At 37.3% G+C, this 19969-nt stretch overlaps 1 protein-coding gene across 1 annotated transcript in view; it reads right to left on the bottom strand.

Annotated features, from left to right (window-relative positions):
- The window catches only part of LOC139708853 (type-1 angiotensin II receptor-associated protein-like), a 29680-nt gene extending 16737 nt beyond the window's left edge, over positions 1-12943 (bottom strand). The window contains exons 1-2 of the mRNA XM_071620812.1: positions 12758-12943; positions 411-445 (exon numbers count right to left, since the gene is read on the bottom strand). Coding sequence (XP_071476913.1) covers positions 411-445; positions 12758-12859 — 137 coding nt within the window. The 5' untranslated portion in view covers positions 12860-12943. The remainder of the gene's footprint in view (positions 1-410; positions 446-12757) is intronic.
- Between the last annotated feature and the right edge of the window lie 7026 nt (positions 12944-19969).

The following is a 19969-nucleotide window of genomic DNA, read 5'->3' as shown; positions in this document are numbered from 1 at the left end:
AGATTGATCATTCTTGCAAACAAATTCCCATTAACAGACTATTATCATGCACACTTCATCTTCCTCTATATCCCTCGATAAATATCACATGCCTGATTGCACAATCACTAAGAGACAACAGAAATCCAAACATTCACTTCTTTCATGTGACTGCTTATGGTGTGTTATGAAGGTCATGGATCCTTCGTCACATGGAGACTGTTATTATTCAGTGCCTATTTCTGGTCTTCTATTGATGCTCCAAGCTTGGCACGATACACTTGACATGTCCTGTTTGCTATGTATTCTGATTTTAACAGTTTTTTTCCGAAACTGCTTATAAAGATGACAACTTCCTTTTTCAAGGTATAAACACTGGATGTCTTGGATACACACTACACAGAAGGAGGACTGATTAAAATAAATCTTACCATACTGTCAGCACAAACTGCACACCAACCACCACCTGAAACAAAGCAGAAACGATGAACACTGAGAAAAAAACTGCCTTGTACAGACTTGAATAAAATTATGGTTAAACATATGATAATCACAGTATACACGTAACCAATAGGCTGCTTTTTATTACCTAGTAATCGAATGCTTGGTAATCAAAGACTTGCCAAGTATCAAAAACATTTCATAAGTATACAGACATAATTGGAGTTTTTCCATTTATACTGGCAGTAATATCTGCTATGTGTGTAAGGTCACTTGTAATTTTTTTTTTCCCAGAAAGTGAAGCAGTACAAAACAAGAATTTATCATTCATGAACTGCAGCAAAGTAAACTACATGCAGAAGACCAAATAAAATATTGTAAATGTTGGAATGTCTAAAAAATGTAATAAGAGTTCATTCTTCTGGTTGCTTCATCTTTGCACTTGAAATGTAAACAAACTAAAATAAAACAAGTATTATTGATACAGAATAACTTTCAATTTTTATGATTTACTTCAATCAACCTGACACAACATGATTACTACCTTTCAGCCTATAGCCACAGTGGGATATATCGAACACTTTATTTTTCAGATTTGTGAAATTCACATCAATTTTTCTGATTATCTGTTGCTTCCAATTCACTGCTCTAATCATGATCACGAAAAGCCTTAAATCAGGAGAAACTCCATCCTCCCTTTAAAACAACCAAGGTGTTAACACACGGCATAAAGTGGATTACATTTCAACAGGAGAATTATGCCTGGCACCGTGTATGACTAAATCACCTCCTCCATAATGCAGCAGGGTGCTGAAGGAGACACAACCTTTTTTCCCCGATGCCAACATTCAACGACAATCATTATGCCACAGTTAGCATGTTGATCAAAGGTTAAGTGTATCTGTTTGTAGTAGAATCTTATCACACGGGTGTCTCAGGAAACCAGCCACATGGTTATTAACAGCAGTGAAAATTTCAGCTTCAGAAAACCTGAACGATTTTCTTTCCAGTGCAAGATTATACATTACTTCTCCTCCACTTTGTTAAAAGACCTTGCAAGATTACAGAGTGTGTGAAATTTCTTTATCAATATTCAACTCCAAGTGTGCCACAGTATAGCCCCCTTTGTGCCACATTATTTTGAGATCACAATGCATCACATAAGCGCTTTTGGAAAAAATTTAGATTAAAATTGGTTTTTGATTGCCATGAAACTTTTCATAAAAACGTTTAAAAATGCTAGACATGCAATGAGCAAAGTTGTAGAGAAAATTTCAAGCTTTGCTGTAATATAAATTTTATGACCAAGCTGTGATCATGTGTATTGCCATTGGCTGGTATGATATTCTCCAGGTCTGGGGGCAGGACTTTTACACATACAACTGCAACAGAAAATTAGAATTTACTTTTAAAAAAAAATCCTCTGGAATACTGTTATTCAATCATCATGAAAAACAAGCTATTTGTGTGAGGAATGGAATCACAGGTGAAGCTTTCATTGTACAGTCTGTACTGTGGCATTTGGTGATTTACTAATCAGTTTGGACGGGATTGTGCACTTGAGCTAAATATGCAAACATGGTAAGCCATTGACTATCAAAGTTGAGTGTGCGAACATGGCACATGAAGAGTTAATTGGTAACATGGTTTGGCAGTCTTCCGTTGAGAACGAGTCCAGAGTATACTCCGGCAGGTGTCTATGGGCAGTGCTTATTGTAGCAAAATCAGTCCGTCCTCAACGGGTTAATCAGACTTCCACACGTCGGATGTGATGCCTTCTCTTCAAAACATCACATAAGAAATCTATGGACAATACAGCACTAAATTAAATGTCATTATGTTATGAGTCCCCTGCTCTCTACCATCATACAAAACAAAAATCTTATCATCGATGTTGAAATGATAATTAACTTAATCCTCTATAGACCGATTCAGGTTCGTTGAGGGCAGCAGACAATTTGTGGCACTGGGCGCAGCCATTAGCTCAAATTGCGGTGTCCCAGCTTACCCCCCCCCCCTCTTCCCCACCCCAAGGGCAACGTGTTTATCGCGCACTTGTAACAAAGGTTCGCGCATTTAGCAAGCGTTCGCGCACTCAGTACGAGACGCCTATTTGCTATTACAAACAACCATGCATCAGTTTTTCATTCTGCGCGCGTGCTAATGTAGGGAGAGGGTTGGGGAAGTGGGGAGGGGGTGTCGGCTGGGACACCGCAGTAATGGCGCTGCCCATGCCGATAATACACATAGCGCGTCACAGAATCGGTCAATAAGGAAATCAGATTCAGATGAAAACAGCTAACATTTCCCTAATGAAAAAAGAGCAAACATAGACAAATTACAGACTAATTACCTGATACAATGCTGAAACCAAAGATTTGAGAGGTACCATACACATGTACTACTCATTAATTTCTAATGCTCCCAGTGGTCTTGGGATGTCATGAGGCATGTTCAAAGAATGTCAAGTAGGTCAGTCTCTTTTTATACTTCTTCCCTTCCTGGCTGCAGGCCAATGCAGTGATATCCAGGTATTCTTTGATTACCCAAATGTAGTGGCTTCATTGCAAGAAGCTGCGTGATAAGCATATATACATGTATTTCAACTGAATTTTAGTGATATCAGCTAGTGGCTATGCCGTGACATGTCTGCGCCAACAAGTCCCCTGTTGACTTGCTCATAAATCTTTACCTAAAACCTCCCTTTTCACACAAATCTGAATAAACAAACCAATATAAAATTGCACTACAGTTGCAATATTTTTGCAGTCATGACTGGGGGGGGGGGGGGGGGGGGTTAATCAGTTCCTACATCTTATAGGGAGATTATCATAAGCAGGTGCAGGTGTGAAATTTACAAAAAATAGCTTGTATTACATTTACAACTGTATGTGTCTATAACTGAGTTCACTGTTTGTTTGTTTTTTCATAATTATGTTCCATATACTTACAAACATGAGTGAGCCATACAACATTAAATCAGTCAATTCCCCCACCCCCATCCCCACCCCCCCTCCAAAAAAAAAGAGAAAAAAAAGGTAAGGGTGGTTACTGGTATACAATGAAGTTCTGTGGTGTATGTATACCATTATTACTATTATTTATAGCGCGCTTTTCCCACAAGGCCCAAAGCGCTTACAATCAATTCAAAACATGTACGACAGTATGTATAAAGCTACGAACTAGTTGCTACTGAAAAGATGTGTTTTCAAGGCTTTTTTGAAAACACTGACTGATGGAGACTGTCTAACGGTAAGTGGTAAATTGTTCCAGTGCTTTGAAGCAGACACAGTAAATGTCCTATCACCGGCTAAGGTGCGAGTAACAGAGTATGTGAGACGAAGCGGATCGCTAGATGACCTCAAATTTCTAGTAGGTGTATATAAAGTCAAACAGGCTAAACACTAAGTCAAACACTAAAGTGTCAACCAGAGTTAGATTTCTCTTTTGGATCCTAACAAACCTGAAAAGAAGAAACTCTTGGCTTTAGGATGGAGAAATGCTTGATCATTTTAATACGGAGCTCCATTTCTCACCGATAAGAGTGAATAAATGAGTCTTTGGAAGAAGTAACGAGGGAAGAAAGGCAGAGTGAATGGAGTCGTGCAAACGCAAATTTCAAATGGGACCAGCAAGGTATCGAGATGTTATGGTTGGATCAAATAACCATGGAAAACTGGGGTAACCTGCCCATCAGAGTCCCCTGAAATTCGGAATGGTGATTTCCATGAATCAAATAAATTATGCATATTCCGCAATGTCTGGAAAAGTCATCACTTTCACATAACATTGTGTACTCTTTCTGCTTTGGGGCAAAGCTGGGTCTTAGACATCAAAAATATCTCTTCTTTTTACACCATAGTTGAAATGGATCTCTGAGAATAATCAAGTCCCAAGAAGAAGCAAACAGATATATGCAATCACAAAATGCAAAACCCCTCTGACATTTTGCCTGTAGTTTATGTATGAGGGGTGATGTTCCATATTGCAGAGGTTTGTTGATCTGAAATGGGATTAGCTTTGTTATTCTGATGGTTCATTATTCCAAAACACAGTCTTTTTACATAGATGTTTGTTAATCCAAAAATTTGTCACATTACTCTGAAGGTTCGTAATTCCGAAAACGATTATAACAGGCTTATCATTTTCAACATTCATCAAAAAAAAATTAAAGTTCATTAACCCAAAAGGGAAAAGACATTCATTATTGATATTGTGATATTTGCTGGACCTAATGTCATGTGGCTTTAAAGCAACCATTCTTGATTTAAACAGATTAATGCTGTAATATATCAAGAAACCTGACCACTGGATTTCATATAACATGGGTTCATTTTCCTCTTTTTTTTTTTCATTTTTTCTCATGAGTTGATTTAGAGAACACGGTATTAAGTAAATTCTACATCTTATAGAAATTACTCCTAACAAGAACATATTTTAGAAACAAACCTGAAAAGAACTGTATTCATCTGTCATTGGTGATGACAAGTGACAGATGGGCACCCTTTAAATACCAGGCCAGCTGTTCATGCCTACTTTGTGAGTTAGAAATTGGCCCATTTTTTTAATTTACAGACCGATTCTGGTTTGTACGATATTAACCAATGATTCCCAACATATACATACTATAGCTGGGGGCCCCTCAATACAAGCAGGAGATTCTTTAACAAGATAACAATTACATGTACATTTGAATGCACCTGACCAACCGATTCTAGTATTACTGGAAAACGAGGAATGTTCGCGTGCATTATAATTTCACCAATTTCGTGAGAGCCAAGATTCGCGAAATTAAAATGCACGTGAAGTCTCTTGTTTAAACTACTGTACATATTATGCATTGAATACCAGAGGCACTTCACGAAAATGTCATGCTGTTAAAAAGGCCATCGGCTCCAATTTGCGAAAATTTAATGCCGCTAAAATATGTTTCACAGTACGTGTGTACTTTGGGGAACTGACCTCACAGAGTGTCCATCATGATTTTTGTTTGTTTGTTTTTTATTTGTAAAGATATTTCCTTACGAAAGTTCATCTATTCCAAATCCTCATTCATAGTGCATTCTATCATTACAACAAATCTTTGAACTTTCACTTTCAATTGACATAGTGTAGAGATATATGACAGAATTATGTTCACTCTGAATTCTCATAGTAAACTTACAATACGTTTGTAACTTAAATGTTTCACATCACTATCTAAATTTACATTACTGAGCAAGAATTTAACCACCAGAGATGAAGTACAATGTATTAAGCATAAATATGACATAATTTCTGTTGATACATGTAGCTCCAAGCAAGTTTAGGTCACTGTTTGTAAAACATTCTAGGAAAGCTTTATAATGACATAGTATTTACAAAAGAAAAACTTTATAAAATGTTTTGATACAGCTGTAGGAAAATACAGCATTGTTGGTTGACTTACATGTATATGTATACTGACAATAAACTGAAGTTCAGTCTGAATGGCAGTTCACATTTTCTTTTCATTTTGGGTGAAAATTTGCCAACGACCAAGCACAAAAGCAAAGAGAAGCTGACAAGTCGAAACTGCAATAGAAATTAGTGAACAGGCTACAGGCTGTATATCGTGCGGTCATTATGTGTACATGTCGGAAGCATCCTAAAAATAGAACACATACATTCCTTGGCTATGCCCTTCTTCCATTAAAAGCCCTCGGCTTCCTACCAAACTGGTGAATCTGCCAGAGACAAATTCACCAGTCTAATCTAATTAACACACCACTCTGCTTGTCGCCTGTGGCCAGTAAAACTGTACAGGAAACTCAGGGAAGTTTTGACCAACAAGCACTTCATTCATGTACCAAGAGGCCTTTTCGTTTTTACAGATTAAACAGCACTGGAAATGTTTCTAGCATTGACTGTTAGTCAAAAGGCATTTTTCACCCAAAAGGTAAGGACTTCTTTTTTCAAACCTTTGGCCATTCCTAGGCTTTGCAGACTCAAAACATGAACTCAGGAGTGAATGCCCATGTGAAAAGTTCTTGAAAAAGATCTCAGGGCTGCCAACACTGGAAACTAGTTGAGAGTGAGACTCCCATAGGCCAATGCTATAATTTAGGAGTCAAAATGAGTGAGATCAATAGAAATGCATTCAAATGAAATCAAGTTTTAGAGTGAGAAAGGACCAAAATGAGTGAGTCTCACTCTCAATGAGTGAGAGTTGGCAGCCCTGAGATAAACACTATGCTTATGAAACACTACATAGAAAGTAGGATGTCAAACTTTTCTTCTATACACTGTAAGTACTTCAAATCTGCATTTCTCAATACTTACAATTGTTCATTGCAATCTTGGTCTTAAAATACTTTTTAAATACTTATTATTTTTGTTCTGCCTTGCTGTTTTTTCTAATCTAAAAAATTTTAAATAGAAGAAGGACTCTTCAACTTTCATTTTTTGTGTGTGCATTCTCGACCCTTTACATCCTTGAATATGATTTTGAATTCTAAGAGTGCAAAAGACAAACAAGAACTTGAAAAAAAAAAGTGATGTTTACAATGTACATCAATTTAGAAAGTGATTACACTCTCACTCTGTAAGAAGTGTAGTATTTATACATTGATCAATCACTAAATTTTCAATAAACACTGCAAATAGTTCCATTGCCAATAGAAATTTAGCAAGGGTTATAGTGCAATGATTGAAATGAACACAACTGTCTCATCACAGATCATGTCTGTGCAGAGCAACTGTTGGTCTATGACTACATTAACGTTGTAGTTGATCCAATCCTAAACAGCCTAAATAGTTTGATTTCAAAAGTTCACGCACATCATTTTTAGGTGTGGTGTACATCTAGTGCACACACAAGGCATTGTTCTCAACACAGCAATATTGAAAACATCGAAAAACTTTTTTTTTAATAGTTGTAACTTTGAACATGAATTGCCAGATAAAAGCTGGCCAAGGTCATTTTTTGGTTGCCACACAATAATGATAAATAATCTAGAATATAAATCTTGAAATAATGTTAATCTACTATATATGCCTACATTCTCCTCACTGTAAGGTATTTAGAGTGTTTTGTATTTCAAGATAGCAGTGAAAGTACAATTGCAGACAGCTTTGACCTTCACTATTCCCTCCCAGTGCTTAACAGGAAGTTACAAGTGTACGTCCCTTTTATAGCTTTCAAGGTTTGATACCATAGCTGTGTGTGTTCCTGACACAAGTATTAAAGGGGCAACTCAGACCCTTGTCCTGTCAAAACACACCACTGCATACAATGTGACATCAGTAAAGTTCTAATCATGTACGATCTTGTGAATTCCTGTAAGTAAGAAAATTCAATGCTACACATATAAAAGGTAAAATCATACCAAGCATATAAAGTGAGAGAAGGTACACAAGAGTGAGAGCAATTTATGTCATACTTACTATTCTATGAACCATTCTTTGACATATAAAAATTACATCTCTGGAAAACAACGAATACTTAATGAATCCATGAAGCTAATTCATGAAGCAAACTTTGATTGACAAAAATAGCTAGTGAACTCTTGAAAGTACATTTTTAAACTGACATTTTTGCAATCTGCAGTAAAGGGCACAATACTGTGGCAAAAACATGCGCAAAGGATTAATGACCGCAAGTGCCATGAACACAGACTGTATACTTCAGCTTTATAAAAACAGCCACCAGAAGTTGTGTTCTTTTTCAAATAAAACCATTCAACAGAGAACAATGAAAGTCAAATTGCTTTACACTGCAAGTCTGTCCTTGCTAATGATATGAAAATCAACTTATAACCCTCTTCTCAATATGAATGCAGCTTCAACAACATTAAAAACCAAAAATAGAAGCCAGGCTGCCTTCAGAAATCTCCAAATCATAAGGATAGTCAGGATCTTACGTAAGAGGCATATTTAACCAGCACCGGTTCCAAAACTTCAATGACATCCAGGCAGCTAGCTTCACAATTCCACACTCTGGCCTGAGGACTCATGTTGCTCTAGTCTCCCAATCTTGTTTACCCCCTGAATAACAAAACCAAGCTAATAAACTAAGTCAGAACAAGCCGGGCAAACTTTACCCACACGTGCAGTCTCCGTTGTCTCAGATACAATTCGCGGTTATTGATCCTTTTAATCACCGACAGTTGTCGTTCCTTGCGTCTCCGCTCGTGCTCCTCCCGCTTTTTTTCCAGCTGGTACATGATGGTGTATCGATACATACTGACTCGCTACCTTTGGCAGATAACGCTCAATCTTTGCCAGAAAGTTCAGGTTTTTTTTTTTCCAAAAAAAGAATCTGTGCAGCTGCTTTGATGGAAGAATTTAGTCCAGCCCTGCCAGGATTTTCACACTCTGCCTATAAGTTTGCTAACACTTTTTGGAAATGTTTAACAGGAATTAAACGTGCTTAGCCACGGATCACTTGCATTCAGAAGTGTTGGGGAGGAACTGAGAAGGGGTAAAAGGGGGTTGTGTCAGTTGACAGCTGTCTAGAACTCTTGGTCATTGCCTCAGTCCCACTGCTTACAAATACTGTGGTGAGTCATACCCAGATTCTGTTTAATTGAGTGAAAGAGACACCACCAATCATTAGCTCAGAACCATTTCTGGAATTTGTCAGAGTCCATGCAGTAATGCTATCTTCTCTGACTTCAAGAAAGCCTCTCTCGTTGGGTCCATATCAAGCAGGGGAGTGCATATTTTAATTGGCAAATTTTCAAATTTGAAAGATTTCTGCATAAAATATATTTAGCATGCATTTACCATGGTAGCAGTGAATACAAATCAAGCTAGCTTCATCTTTTCAAAATTATGTATTCTGAGTATAATCATGTTGTTAAAAATATGTTTTTCAAAATCTCAGCAGGGTAACAGCTGGAAAACATTTCCCGACTACGATATATCAAATTTGATTTGAAAAAAAAAATGTGGAAGAAACATGTTAGCAGCTTGTCTTCAGTTAGCTCAAAATGTATCACTCAACACATTTACAAACGAAATTTGCAGTAAGTCTGAAACTCATAGTCACAGACTTGTGTTGTGTTGTCTCTATTGGGCTGATCCCTTCGACTCACTTTTCCCTTTCAGATTGTGGCATAGATTAAGCACATTCCGACGGATACACCTTATGACACTCCCAATGTGGGGATTAGCCTCGAGATCAGGTAGATGAAGAAATCTTGCCAAATGACATGATATCACTGATTGGACAGTTTATTATAGCAGCTGATCAGTTTGATACCGCAGTTGTGAATCAAAACATGTCGCTTGAGCATGTACTCATGAATGGATGTGAGTGTATGTAAAGCACATTATACATCATTTATGAGCTACATGTGTAGAGAGAGAGAGAGAGAGAGAGTGTGTGTGTGTGTGTGTGTGTGTGTACATGAATAGCATGTTTAAATGTGTGCGCATCATGTACATTGTATGATATAATTGTGTGACTTTGTGTAGGTGCAAGAATTAAAGGATACATTCATCCTAACCCGTTGAGGACGAGTCCCGACTACACACGGGCAAGCATCTATGGGAAATGCATGTTGCAGCAAAATCAAACTGTCCTCAATGGGTTAAATATGTGTGGATTGAGTGAATGCAGTAATGTCAGGAAAACTGGACAATCCATTCAAAAGTCATGAGGGGGTTTGCTTTTTTATGAGACAATATTTCCTGCTCACAAAGCCAAGCCCTTTCAGAAGATTTATTGGGGGGGGGGGGGGGGGAGAGGAGGGGCAGGGGTAACCTTAAAGATGGTATCATATTGGTTGAAGTGAGGATTCAGCCTTTAACTTTTGCAAGATACTGAAAAACTGCTTTATGAATTAATGTTATTAAAGAGGATGCAATTCTAAGCGATATTCAATGTTTATTTGATGAACATCAATTTTGAAATGGCTGATACATGCATATATCCAAAAACAAAGTAGAACAAATGAGCAGTCCTCATAAATGGTGGGTCCATTTGTTTTGGATATCTTGCAGCCATTTCAAAATCAAATTTTCATCAAATAAACTCTGAATTTTTCCTAGAAATTTATGCTCTTCCAAATTTCATTAGAGGTTTCTCATTATCTCAAAATCACCAAAACATGTTGGAATTGGAAATCTGAAGCCTCATCTCAAACAAAACTGTACCATCCCTCCTGTAACCTTAAACAGCCCTTATCACCCTGCTACACATATTCTTATACACCATGGCCTATTTAATCTGATCATCCCTGGCAATTTTCTGAACATGTGTATGATGGGGTCAAATTCATAAGTTCTGCTCAACTTTTTTTTTTTTGTGACACTAGTGTTCTTGTATGTAAGCACTTCACAGATCCACAGGGACCCCAAAGGACCTGTTTGATGATGTTAAACTTCATCATGTCTCGACGTTCTTCTAATTCTCAGCAAACAAGGCACACACAAGAAGTGCTCCCACTATAGGGTGATATGTTTCTGTGATGATAATATAATGATGTCTTTATATTTATCCAGGGTAGCCTCTCCAGTGTTGCCAAAGCTGCTCTACCAGGGGGCCCTATCATTATTATGATAGAGGATAAAGTGTCTCAATTCAGCTTAAGTGCTTATGATCTGACCACAATCTTTTGACGAAAACATGTGACATCACTAAGAGAGCAGTTACCTCGAAGAATGAGATAGGGCTGGTGAATCTTTCATCCTCCTTTATCTATTTGGAGAATATGGAAACCAAGTGCAACCCCCCATCTCTCCCGAGATTGGCTGAGCATGCAGTGATATACATATCAGTATCACTATAACGCAGTATGTGTCTTACTGTAAAATGCAGTCACAAGCAATTAGATGAGACAGCATTCCAATATGACCTCTGCCATAATTATGTGAGTATCCTGAAAAATGAGGCCAGACATTGAGTCATCGGTATTGTACTTTACCCACTCAGTCTTGATCAATATTTCTTCCAAAATGGCTTTTAAATGAATAATTAAGCCATGATAACCATATCATACTACAACTTTTGGAGGCTAAAATGTGATTCAGATGAAAATTTCCATTTTTTTTTCATTGTACACCAGGCACAGACATATGAATTTTCCATTTACAGCAACAGAGAACTTAATGTGACAACAAGGATGCAAGTACGTGGGACTAACATAATCAGGCTGACTGTTCATTTGCAGGCAAGCATCAGGTAGACAGTCAATTTTTTACTGATCTCTGACCAACCTCTTTTTTTTCTCTAGATCCAACAGAATACTGCTTTTGTTTTGCTTCATTAACTTAGTGTTTGCCCTTAAAATTAATTAAGTCAATGGAGGTTTTAAAATATGTTCCTCGCCACACCAAAACCCCTTCCTATACAGCTGGGTAATGAGGTACGTAGGATCAATGTGTGGGGTATGGTTGATGGATCATAACTTACACACTGAAGTTTAAGTATGACCGACAAAATGATTCCTCAAAATGGCATACATACAATCTCTGAGTTCATCAATACCAAATCAAATTTACACAACAAAATGTTTAGAAAATGCTGGAATGTATCGATCCCATATAGCTATCCTTGAAATAAATGTAATTTATAGTCTTAACACTATCTGCAAGGCCAGGTTAAAATTACTCAGTCAATACTCTGCATGTATATCAATAAAAACACAATCTTATCACCTTGACCTTGACCTTGATGTAGTATTTAAATCCCTTGAAGCAGCTTGTACATGAAGCTATACTGGTATAAGGATGATGACAATGAAATATATATTTTGTGCTTGATTTGTTTAACTGCGCAATAAATCAGATTCTTGCCGATGTCAACGACTGTTGACATTGAGCTACGAGATAACATTTTATTGCATCCATAATCACTATTGATGCTTTATTATGACAGTATAGTGTAGCTGTGATGCTTTATTGTCATAACAATGACTATTTTATGTCCTCTTATTCTGCTGGTAATATCTCACGATTTTACTATCACAATCAGCTATAATTGTGTAGCAGAACGTCTAAAATGTCTCTGATTATAGTTGGGACAGCTTATATTACATGGATAGCCGCCATGGATAGTAATACTACTAGTAGGCCTATTCCTATCACCACCAGAGTACCAGGTGGTATAGGCATACACATCTCTGGAATCACGACGCCACAATCCCGGGCTGCTGTACACTCATTGAGTGTGTGTATACCAGCTGCACTCGTGACCGGACCCAGCCACTCATCATGTGAGCCAATGCAATATGCCCTAGCACTGTGTAAATATCGATCAGAAAATTACGCTAGAGCGTTTCAAGGTAAACACATTGGCGTTGTCTCGATCAGTTACCTTTGGAACATGAACAGTAATTGCAAAATCAGGTTTTATCCTGCTCCGCTTACGTACCTTCAAGGCGAATTTATCCACAAGACTCATGGCTAGAAATTGTGATGGAGATACCGTACTCGACGTCTTCCTATTCTCTTCGTGCAGTGGTGGTGGTTGCATAGTACCAGTACTGTGAGCTGCAAGCACGAGTGTAAAGGTGAAATGAAGGGATGAATAGATTATTATGATCACACGCGCGGTGTATACCTTTCACCTGCTGGCTGATGTTACTGTGTGGGGTAATCAGTGTGAGATGCAATTTTGCATGCTAATGACGTCAGAGTTAAATCGTGGCGCCCATTCACCTTTGGCACTTGCCCATTTTAAACATGAATCGATATCTCAATCAGTGATATGGCCTCTGTATTCATACATACATTCATTGTTTACAGATAACTCAAAGAAAACATTATAGTAAGGAAAGACTTCTTTTTATTCCTTCCACTAAAATCAACGGATATGAGTTTTATTCCATCATTCTGTAGGAATACTATAAATATTTTTTTTAATTTTGTTTTCACTTTCAGTGGAGAGTTCAAATTATGAACACAGTCCATTTTATTCACACACACTCAATAGTTGCGTATAATGAGTATATGCATCTATTGAATTATCGAATTTATAAAATTTTATATTCCTCAGATCGAACTCCTTGAAAACATTATATATGCGTATTATTATAAGTTTATGTATGACTCGGTGGTAAATATAGAAACCAAAACACAAAAAATGAAGAAATTACATGTTAGGTATCGATTGTGTCTTGATATCAATTTAGGGCCTATAGGATTCATCTAAGGTGTGGAGCAACAAAATATCTATGAGAGAAGTTTTTGGGGCTTTTGCCTAATCTTTTCTTGAAACCACTGTTTACCATTGGGAGCAGTAATTTAAAAATAAATCGAGTTTAATGCATAAAGTTCAGTTGTATCACAAAACATATACCATATTAAAGCTTTGCAATAAAGCCAATAATATATAAGAGGTTATCACTAATTTTCTCATTTAACCATAATAGTAGGCGGTTTATTCTAGATTGACGATTTTGATAAAACCATTGTTCACATTCACATTTTGTATATTTAACAAAACTTAACATTGATTGTACTGATTAACATTTTTACAATGTTTGTTTCTATCCGTGACTCATATTTAAGAACTATCTTGAAGCACTAAAGCTGTTTATTTTTTATCTACAAATGGTAAACAGTGGCTTTAAAGTCAATAAATCAACCATTAATAGTTCATCGGGCCATTCTTGGAAGTATAATTCTAAGAACAAAAAAAAAAGTCATGTCTCGTCAAATACGTCAACATCGAAATCACGTGGATACGATTGGTTTCTTTGTGTGTGTGTTGTGTGTGTGTGTGTGTGTTTGTGTGTGTGTGTGTTGTGTGTGTGTGTTTGTGTGTGTGTGTGTGTTGTGTGTGTGTGTGTTTGTGTGTGTGTGTGTGTGTGTGTGTGTTCGTGTGTGTTTGTGTGTGTGTCATATAAAACCAGTGCATGAATTTCGTGCAGGAGTTACATGTACATTCATACCAATATTTCACATTCCACAGTTAAGATCTAATTATGAGCAGGGCCGGCGCAACAGGAGGGAGGGGCGACCCCTCCGCCCCCCCCCCCCCCCAAAAAAAAAAACCTAAACACACACATTTTTTTTTTAAAGCATAAGATAATAGTACCTTAGTTTTCTTTTTCTTTTTCTTACGTTCTTACTTTCTTTCGTTTTCTTTCTTTCTTTCTTTCTTTCTTTCTTTCTTTTTCGTGTCAGGCGATATTGGTGTAAGAGAAATGGCAGTCAAAACTGTCGAGCCCCCTCCCCTATTTTTTTTTCTTTCTTTTTGCTTGTCATGCGATTTTAGGAGGGAAGTGGCAGCAAAATGTCCGCCTCCCATCCTGAAAACGATTCGACGTCCCTGTTCCCATAAAGTCGGCCCATCACTTTGAAAACCGTCCCGTAAAGCGCCTGATGAGATTGTTTTAGTCTTCATTATGACAATACCCTGCTATGAAGGAATGAACGAAGCACCAAATGGGGGAAAACTATGCATTTCATCAGAAGCTGTAACCTTTTCTTGACTCATTTTGTTATCATAAACTTGACCTCCTTAGTGTGTGCAACGCAAAAAACAACACAACAAAGACAAAAAAACGAAACAAAATAAAACAAAAAAGGGCAAGGTAAAGGGAAAAAGTTGCAATCTGACAAACGTATACACGCACACACATACACATACTATCATTGCAATATCACATTATGAGAGTTATAATTCAAAATATTACGATTATGCAAATGGTTAGAAATGAATATTATGCATTCCCAACAAAAGACATAACAAAAGTCATGGCATTTGGTAATAGGAAATATTTTGGGAATGATGTTTTGTTAACAAAATTCAGTACTCACATTGAGAAAAGATAAAGAATGTTGGATATTTGGATGTTATTATGCTTGACTCCGGTTTGACGTGGTGAGAACACATTTTTTCCATTGTTTGTATACAATCTCTAAGGCAATAGGTTGTATACGGAGGATTAAACATTAACTGTAATTCAAATTAATGAAGAATCTGCACTTTGCTATGATTTTACCTTATATCGAGTATTGTAGTACATCTTGAGGATGCTGTGAAAAATAAGAAACAAAAACTCCAGAATGAATATGCCAGGATGATTTTGAATGTAGATTAATATCTCAAACTTCCTTGTTACTGACTTATTTAGAATCATTGATTTGTAAACGTACAGTAATTATAGGATAGTTTTTTTTTTTTTTGAAATGCCCCCTTCAACTTCCCTGCCCAAGGAGAAAATATAAAAGACATTCTTTTGCATACATTGGAGCCAGCTTGTTCAATGCACTCCCTGTAAATGTTCAAACATGTACATCCCTTTATGGATTAAACCAAAAAAAAAAAGATGTAAAGCCATTTTTAGTGAATTAATTGATTTGTAACAGTGCTATGTATATCCATGTATCTACGTGTACCTGTATCATAATTATCAGAATCCACTCTAGATATTTGTGATTTAAAATTTTACATAATTATATAGATATATTTAACCGTATTATGCATTTTCATATTTCATTTCATTTCATTTTATTCCATTCCATTCCTTTATCTAGGCACCACACAAACTTCAATCAGGGGCTCTGTTCTGTACTACTGCCGTGACTACCGGGCGCCTTTGGATATGAACAGGCCAACCCTGCAGGGTAAAATAAATAAAACAAAAATGAATAAATATAATTAAATTAATTGATAAATGTTAATTGAAGGGCACATCAAAATAGTCGTGTCGCATCACGTGACAATTATGTATGTCACTTTGCGGTATGCATCATGGAAATTTAAGTTTTCAATGGTCTTCAAGGATAGAGAACGGCTTACATACTTTTACTGGGATTCTTTCATAAAGTAATTAGCCAACAAACTGTACCCGGTATTCTCATTTCACCGTATACCACTCATGGTATAATGATCCTAGCAAGACGTTGAGGGCGCCGAAACATTAAAGATACTTCAACTATCCTTTTCTGCCACAATGTGTTTGGCTCCTATTTGTATCATCAGCATAGTTTCATCCGAGGCACCATGTCTGTTCGTCCAGAAACCTTATCCGTCTAATTCATTGGTCTTCCTTGTTCGTACTCTGCCTACAGTTTTCCGAACCTTGATGCGTGGAACTGAACGAGAAATACTTCCCCATTGTGATCACATGACCACGTTTACCAGTTTTAAACGCTGATGATAATGACATCATAGTAAATACTGGAGATGAGTTGATATCAGATGGTTTTGAATTTGGGTTGATTTCGATCATATAATTATTTTCGCATATGTTTAGTTAACTTCTGTCTGAGATTTAGCAAGTAAAATGATTTATCCGTGTTTCAATCCTGACTCTTTCAGGACCAATGAGGCTGACCGACAGGTTATTATTTTCATTATGTAAGATCTCAAAAGATTTTCAATAAAATCATATATTATACTTAATCATATAGCTCACTTCAAAATCTGACACGACCTCGTAACAGCTACAATCTGAACATAGCCCCATATACCACATATAAACAACAATGAAGGAAGGATGTCTTGATGAAGTATCGCCCATGATGTCAGGATTACTTTTCCTTGGAGGTGTATATTTATAGTGATTATTATTATCACTGTGAGCTGTTTGTACAATGCCATCTCAAAATAATGAGAAATGCGCCTTCTATACGCGAAAGTTTTTAGCCTTCGCCTTAGCGAGTTTGGACCGTTATGTTTCCCCTGGTATTTCGCAACATTGGCTACAAACTCCAATTCACTGAGCTTTATGTAAAATATGAGTGGCCAAACCTAGCTCTCTCGCTGCTGTTGGTCGTCAACACGCTCCGTACAAAATGCTCAGCATATGGCCGGCGGAACCGGGGAGCCAGGGGGGCTCGCCCCCCCCCCCCTTTGTTTGTACCCGCATAGGAAAACATAGGGTGTCACCACTTTGGCCCCCCACTTTTTTTGCACCCGTTCATAGGAAAACATAGGGTGTCACCACTTTGCCCCCCCCCCCCCACTTTTTCTTTTCTTTTTCTTTCTTTTTTTACCCCGGAAGTGGCAATAGAAAAAAAGAAAAAGAAAATAGAATTAATCCTTTAGCTTAGAGCCAGGTAATGCGCTGAAGACTTTGTCAGCTGAAGTAACCCGGAAGTGGAATGAGAGAAAGATGAGCTGAAGACCCCCCCCCCCCTTTTTTTTTGCTTGTTAGCTCATGAAACCCGCAAGTGCCCCCCCCCCCCCACACACACACACACTTTTGAAAACGTGGCGCCGGCGGTGAGCTCCATACAAAATGTGTCGTTACCGTAAATGGAAATTTAAAGACGATACCTAAGATTGAGAATAAAAGACATCATGTTTATTACTGCTTGTTTTTGTTTTTGTTTTTCTAATTGGATATAAAAGGAGGGGGAGGGCGAACCAAAATGTTTCACACGGTCCACTGTACAACTGACCCTTTAGGGCCTCTATTGCAAATGTAATGCCCAAACATAGATGTCACTATTATCATCATTGACGTCATCATTGATTGCTGTCCTTCTCGTCGTCGTTATTTATGACGTAATCATGGAAGACCGTTTGAATGTTATGATTCATTTTATAACATAAAGATAAGTCAACCGAGGAGGGAAACTTAGCATATGCAGAATAGTGAGTAAAACGCTGTCCCATGGCCGGCGGAACACGGGAGGCTCGGGCCCCTCCCCCCCCCCCCCATCTTATGTGCACCATACAAAGGAATACATAAGGTGTCATCACTTTGGCCCCCCCCCCACTCTTTTTAAAACCCGGAAGTACATAAGCGGCACTAAAAAGAAATAGATAGAGACCTTGAAATGTGAGCGCGTATAAAATAAGGCTATGTTTTTCTGCTGAGGACCCTTTTTTTTTTTTTTTTTTTTTTTTTTTTTTTTTTTTTTTTTTTTTTTTTTTTTGCTTGCTTGCTTGCTAGTTAGCTCATCAAACCCGGAAATGGGCCCCCTCATTTTTGAAAACGCTCCGCCGGCCCTGTGTCCAACAAAAATTTCGCACTATCAGAGCAATATATACTTGCAAAGTTAGTGCAAGGAGTGTTTGTAATCGAAATGCAAGAATGAAAAAAGTAAAGAGTAAAGAATTTAATGTTATAACACATTCTGAGTTTTGATGACTGACGCAATTAAAGTCTGTGCTTCATTCAACTTTCAAGATGATTTGAAAATCATTACTCTCTGGCGAGAAAAAAAAATCTACTGTTCAGCTCCAACACTAGCGGAAATCTGCTACCCAGTAATGTGAAACTTTGTTTTACTGGTATACGTACTGGTATAAATGGATGACTGATTTATCTGTGGATCATAACTAGTGGTATTATGGTATGCTACAGAGAGTCCCTGCTCAATATGGACTCTAGCTACAGCTGGTGAAAAGCGCCACCTTGCGTCGCAAGGCAGATGCGGCGACCACTGAACTAGAAGTAGAGGTCACATTTGAGTATACATGAATATAAGAACGACCTTTTCGAGTAAACTAAAAAAAAACTTCATATCTTGTTTATTTGTCCAATAATATTCTATTTAACTGTGATGGGAAGGCAACATTGTATATAATTAGAACATATATTATTATGACAATTAACATTAACATTAATTGTGGAGAGACCATTTTGTGTGGTGGACTTGGGTCGTTCTTTGATTCATATGGACTTGGGTCGTTCTTTGATTCATATACATGATATTCTGCTATAGAGATGAGAGAAGGATGAGAGAGGGCGCTATAATAATAATGTAAGAATGACCCAAGTCCTTCATTCTTACATTAATATAAGATTTAACTCATTCATTTTAGGCACTTCCGGGGGTAATTATCATTTATACACAAGATGAGTCCATCCATAAGCTACAATTTCCCATGTCAAACTGAATTTGGCCAAAAATTGGACTTGGGTCGTTCTTATATTCAGGTCTTCATTTCCCAATCGATTTTTTAAAAATCATAAATGTATTTTATGGCCCCTACATCATATGAGAAATTGTACATTGAAGGGTTGTAAAGCTTCTCAAAGGGACACTTTTGAAAATGATGCACATTGGGGTTTTTCAAAAATTCTTGCAGTTTTTATTATAGTTCTACATATCTATTAAAGGGGATGGCTAGTAACTGATCAGTGGGAATCAGTGGGAATGCTGGAGGATGATTGTTCCAATTCTTGTGGGATTCATTTAAGAGTACACTATCTATTCTTGTGTGAAAATTATTTGCTTCAGAATGGTCTCATATTCAAGTAATGTGCAGTTTAATGTTTCCAGGTAAGCGTCCCTGGTCAGTGACGGGGCATTAATCTGCACATTACTTGAATATGAGACCGTTCTGAAGCAAATAATTTTCACACAACAGTAGATACATAATGTACTCTTCAATAAATCCCACAAGGATTGGAACAATCATCCCTCAGCATTCCCATTGATTCCCACTGATCGGTTACTAGCCATCCCCTAGGATGAATATATAGAAACATGCAGTTATCCTTGTATAAGGGGGTATTATCATCACCTTATTGTCTACAAAGTAATGTAAAAGACTTTGATTTATCAAACAGATTAACTTTATGTATTTTGAACTGTTTCTGTGGTAGCCGAAACAAAGAAATACATCAAAATATCACAATCATTCAAAGTTGTGTGATAATTACTACTACTTTAT

The sequence above is a fragment of the Diadema antillarum genome, unplaced genomic scaffold, assembly GCF_040938485.1.
Source record: "Diadema antillarum isolate AM-2024a unplaced genomic scaffold, OU_Dant_1.0 seq00001377_RagTag, whole genome shotgun sequence".
Classification (NCBI taxonomy): Eukaryota; Metazoa; Echinodermata; class Echinoidea; order Diadematoida; family Diadematidae; genus Diadema; species Diadema antillarum.
The sequence above is the reverse complement of the archived record's forward strand: the minus strand, read 5'-3'. Positions and strand labels throughout refer to the sequence as shown.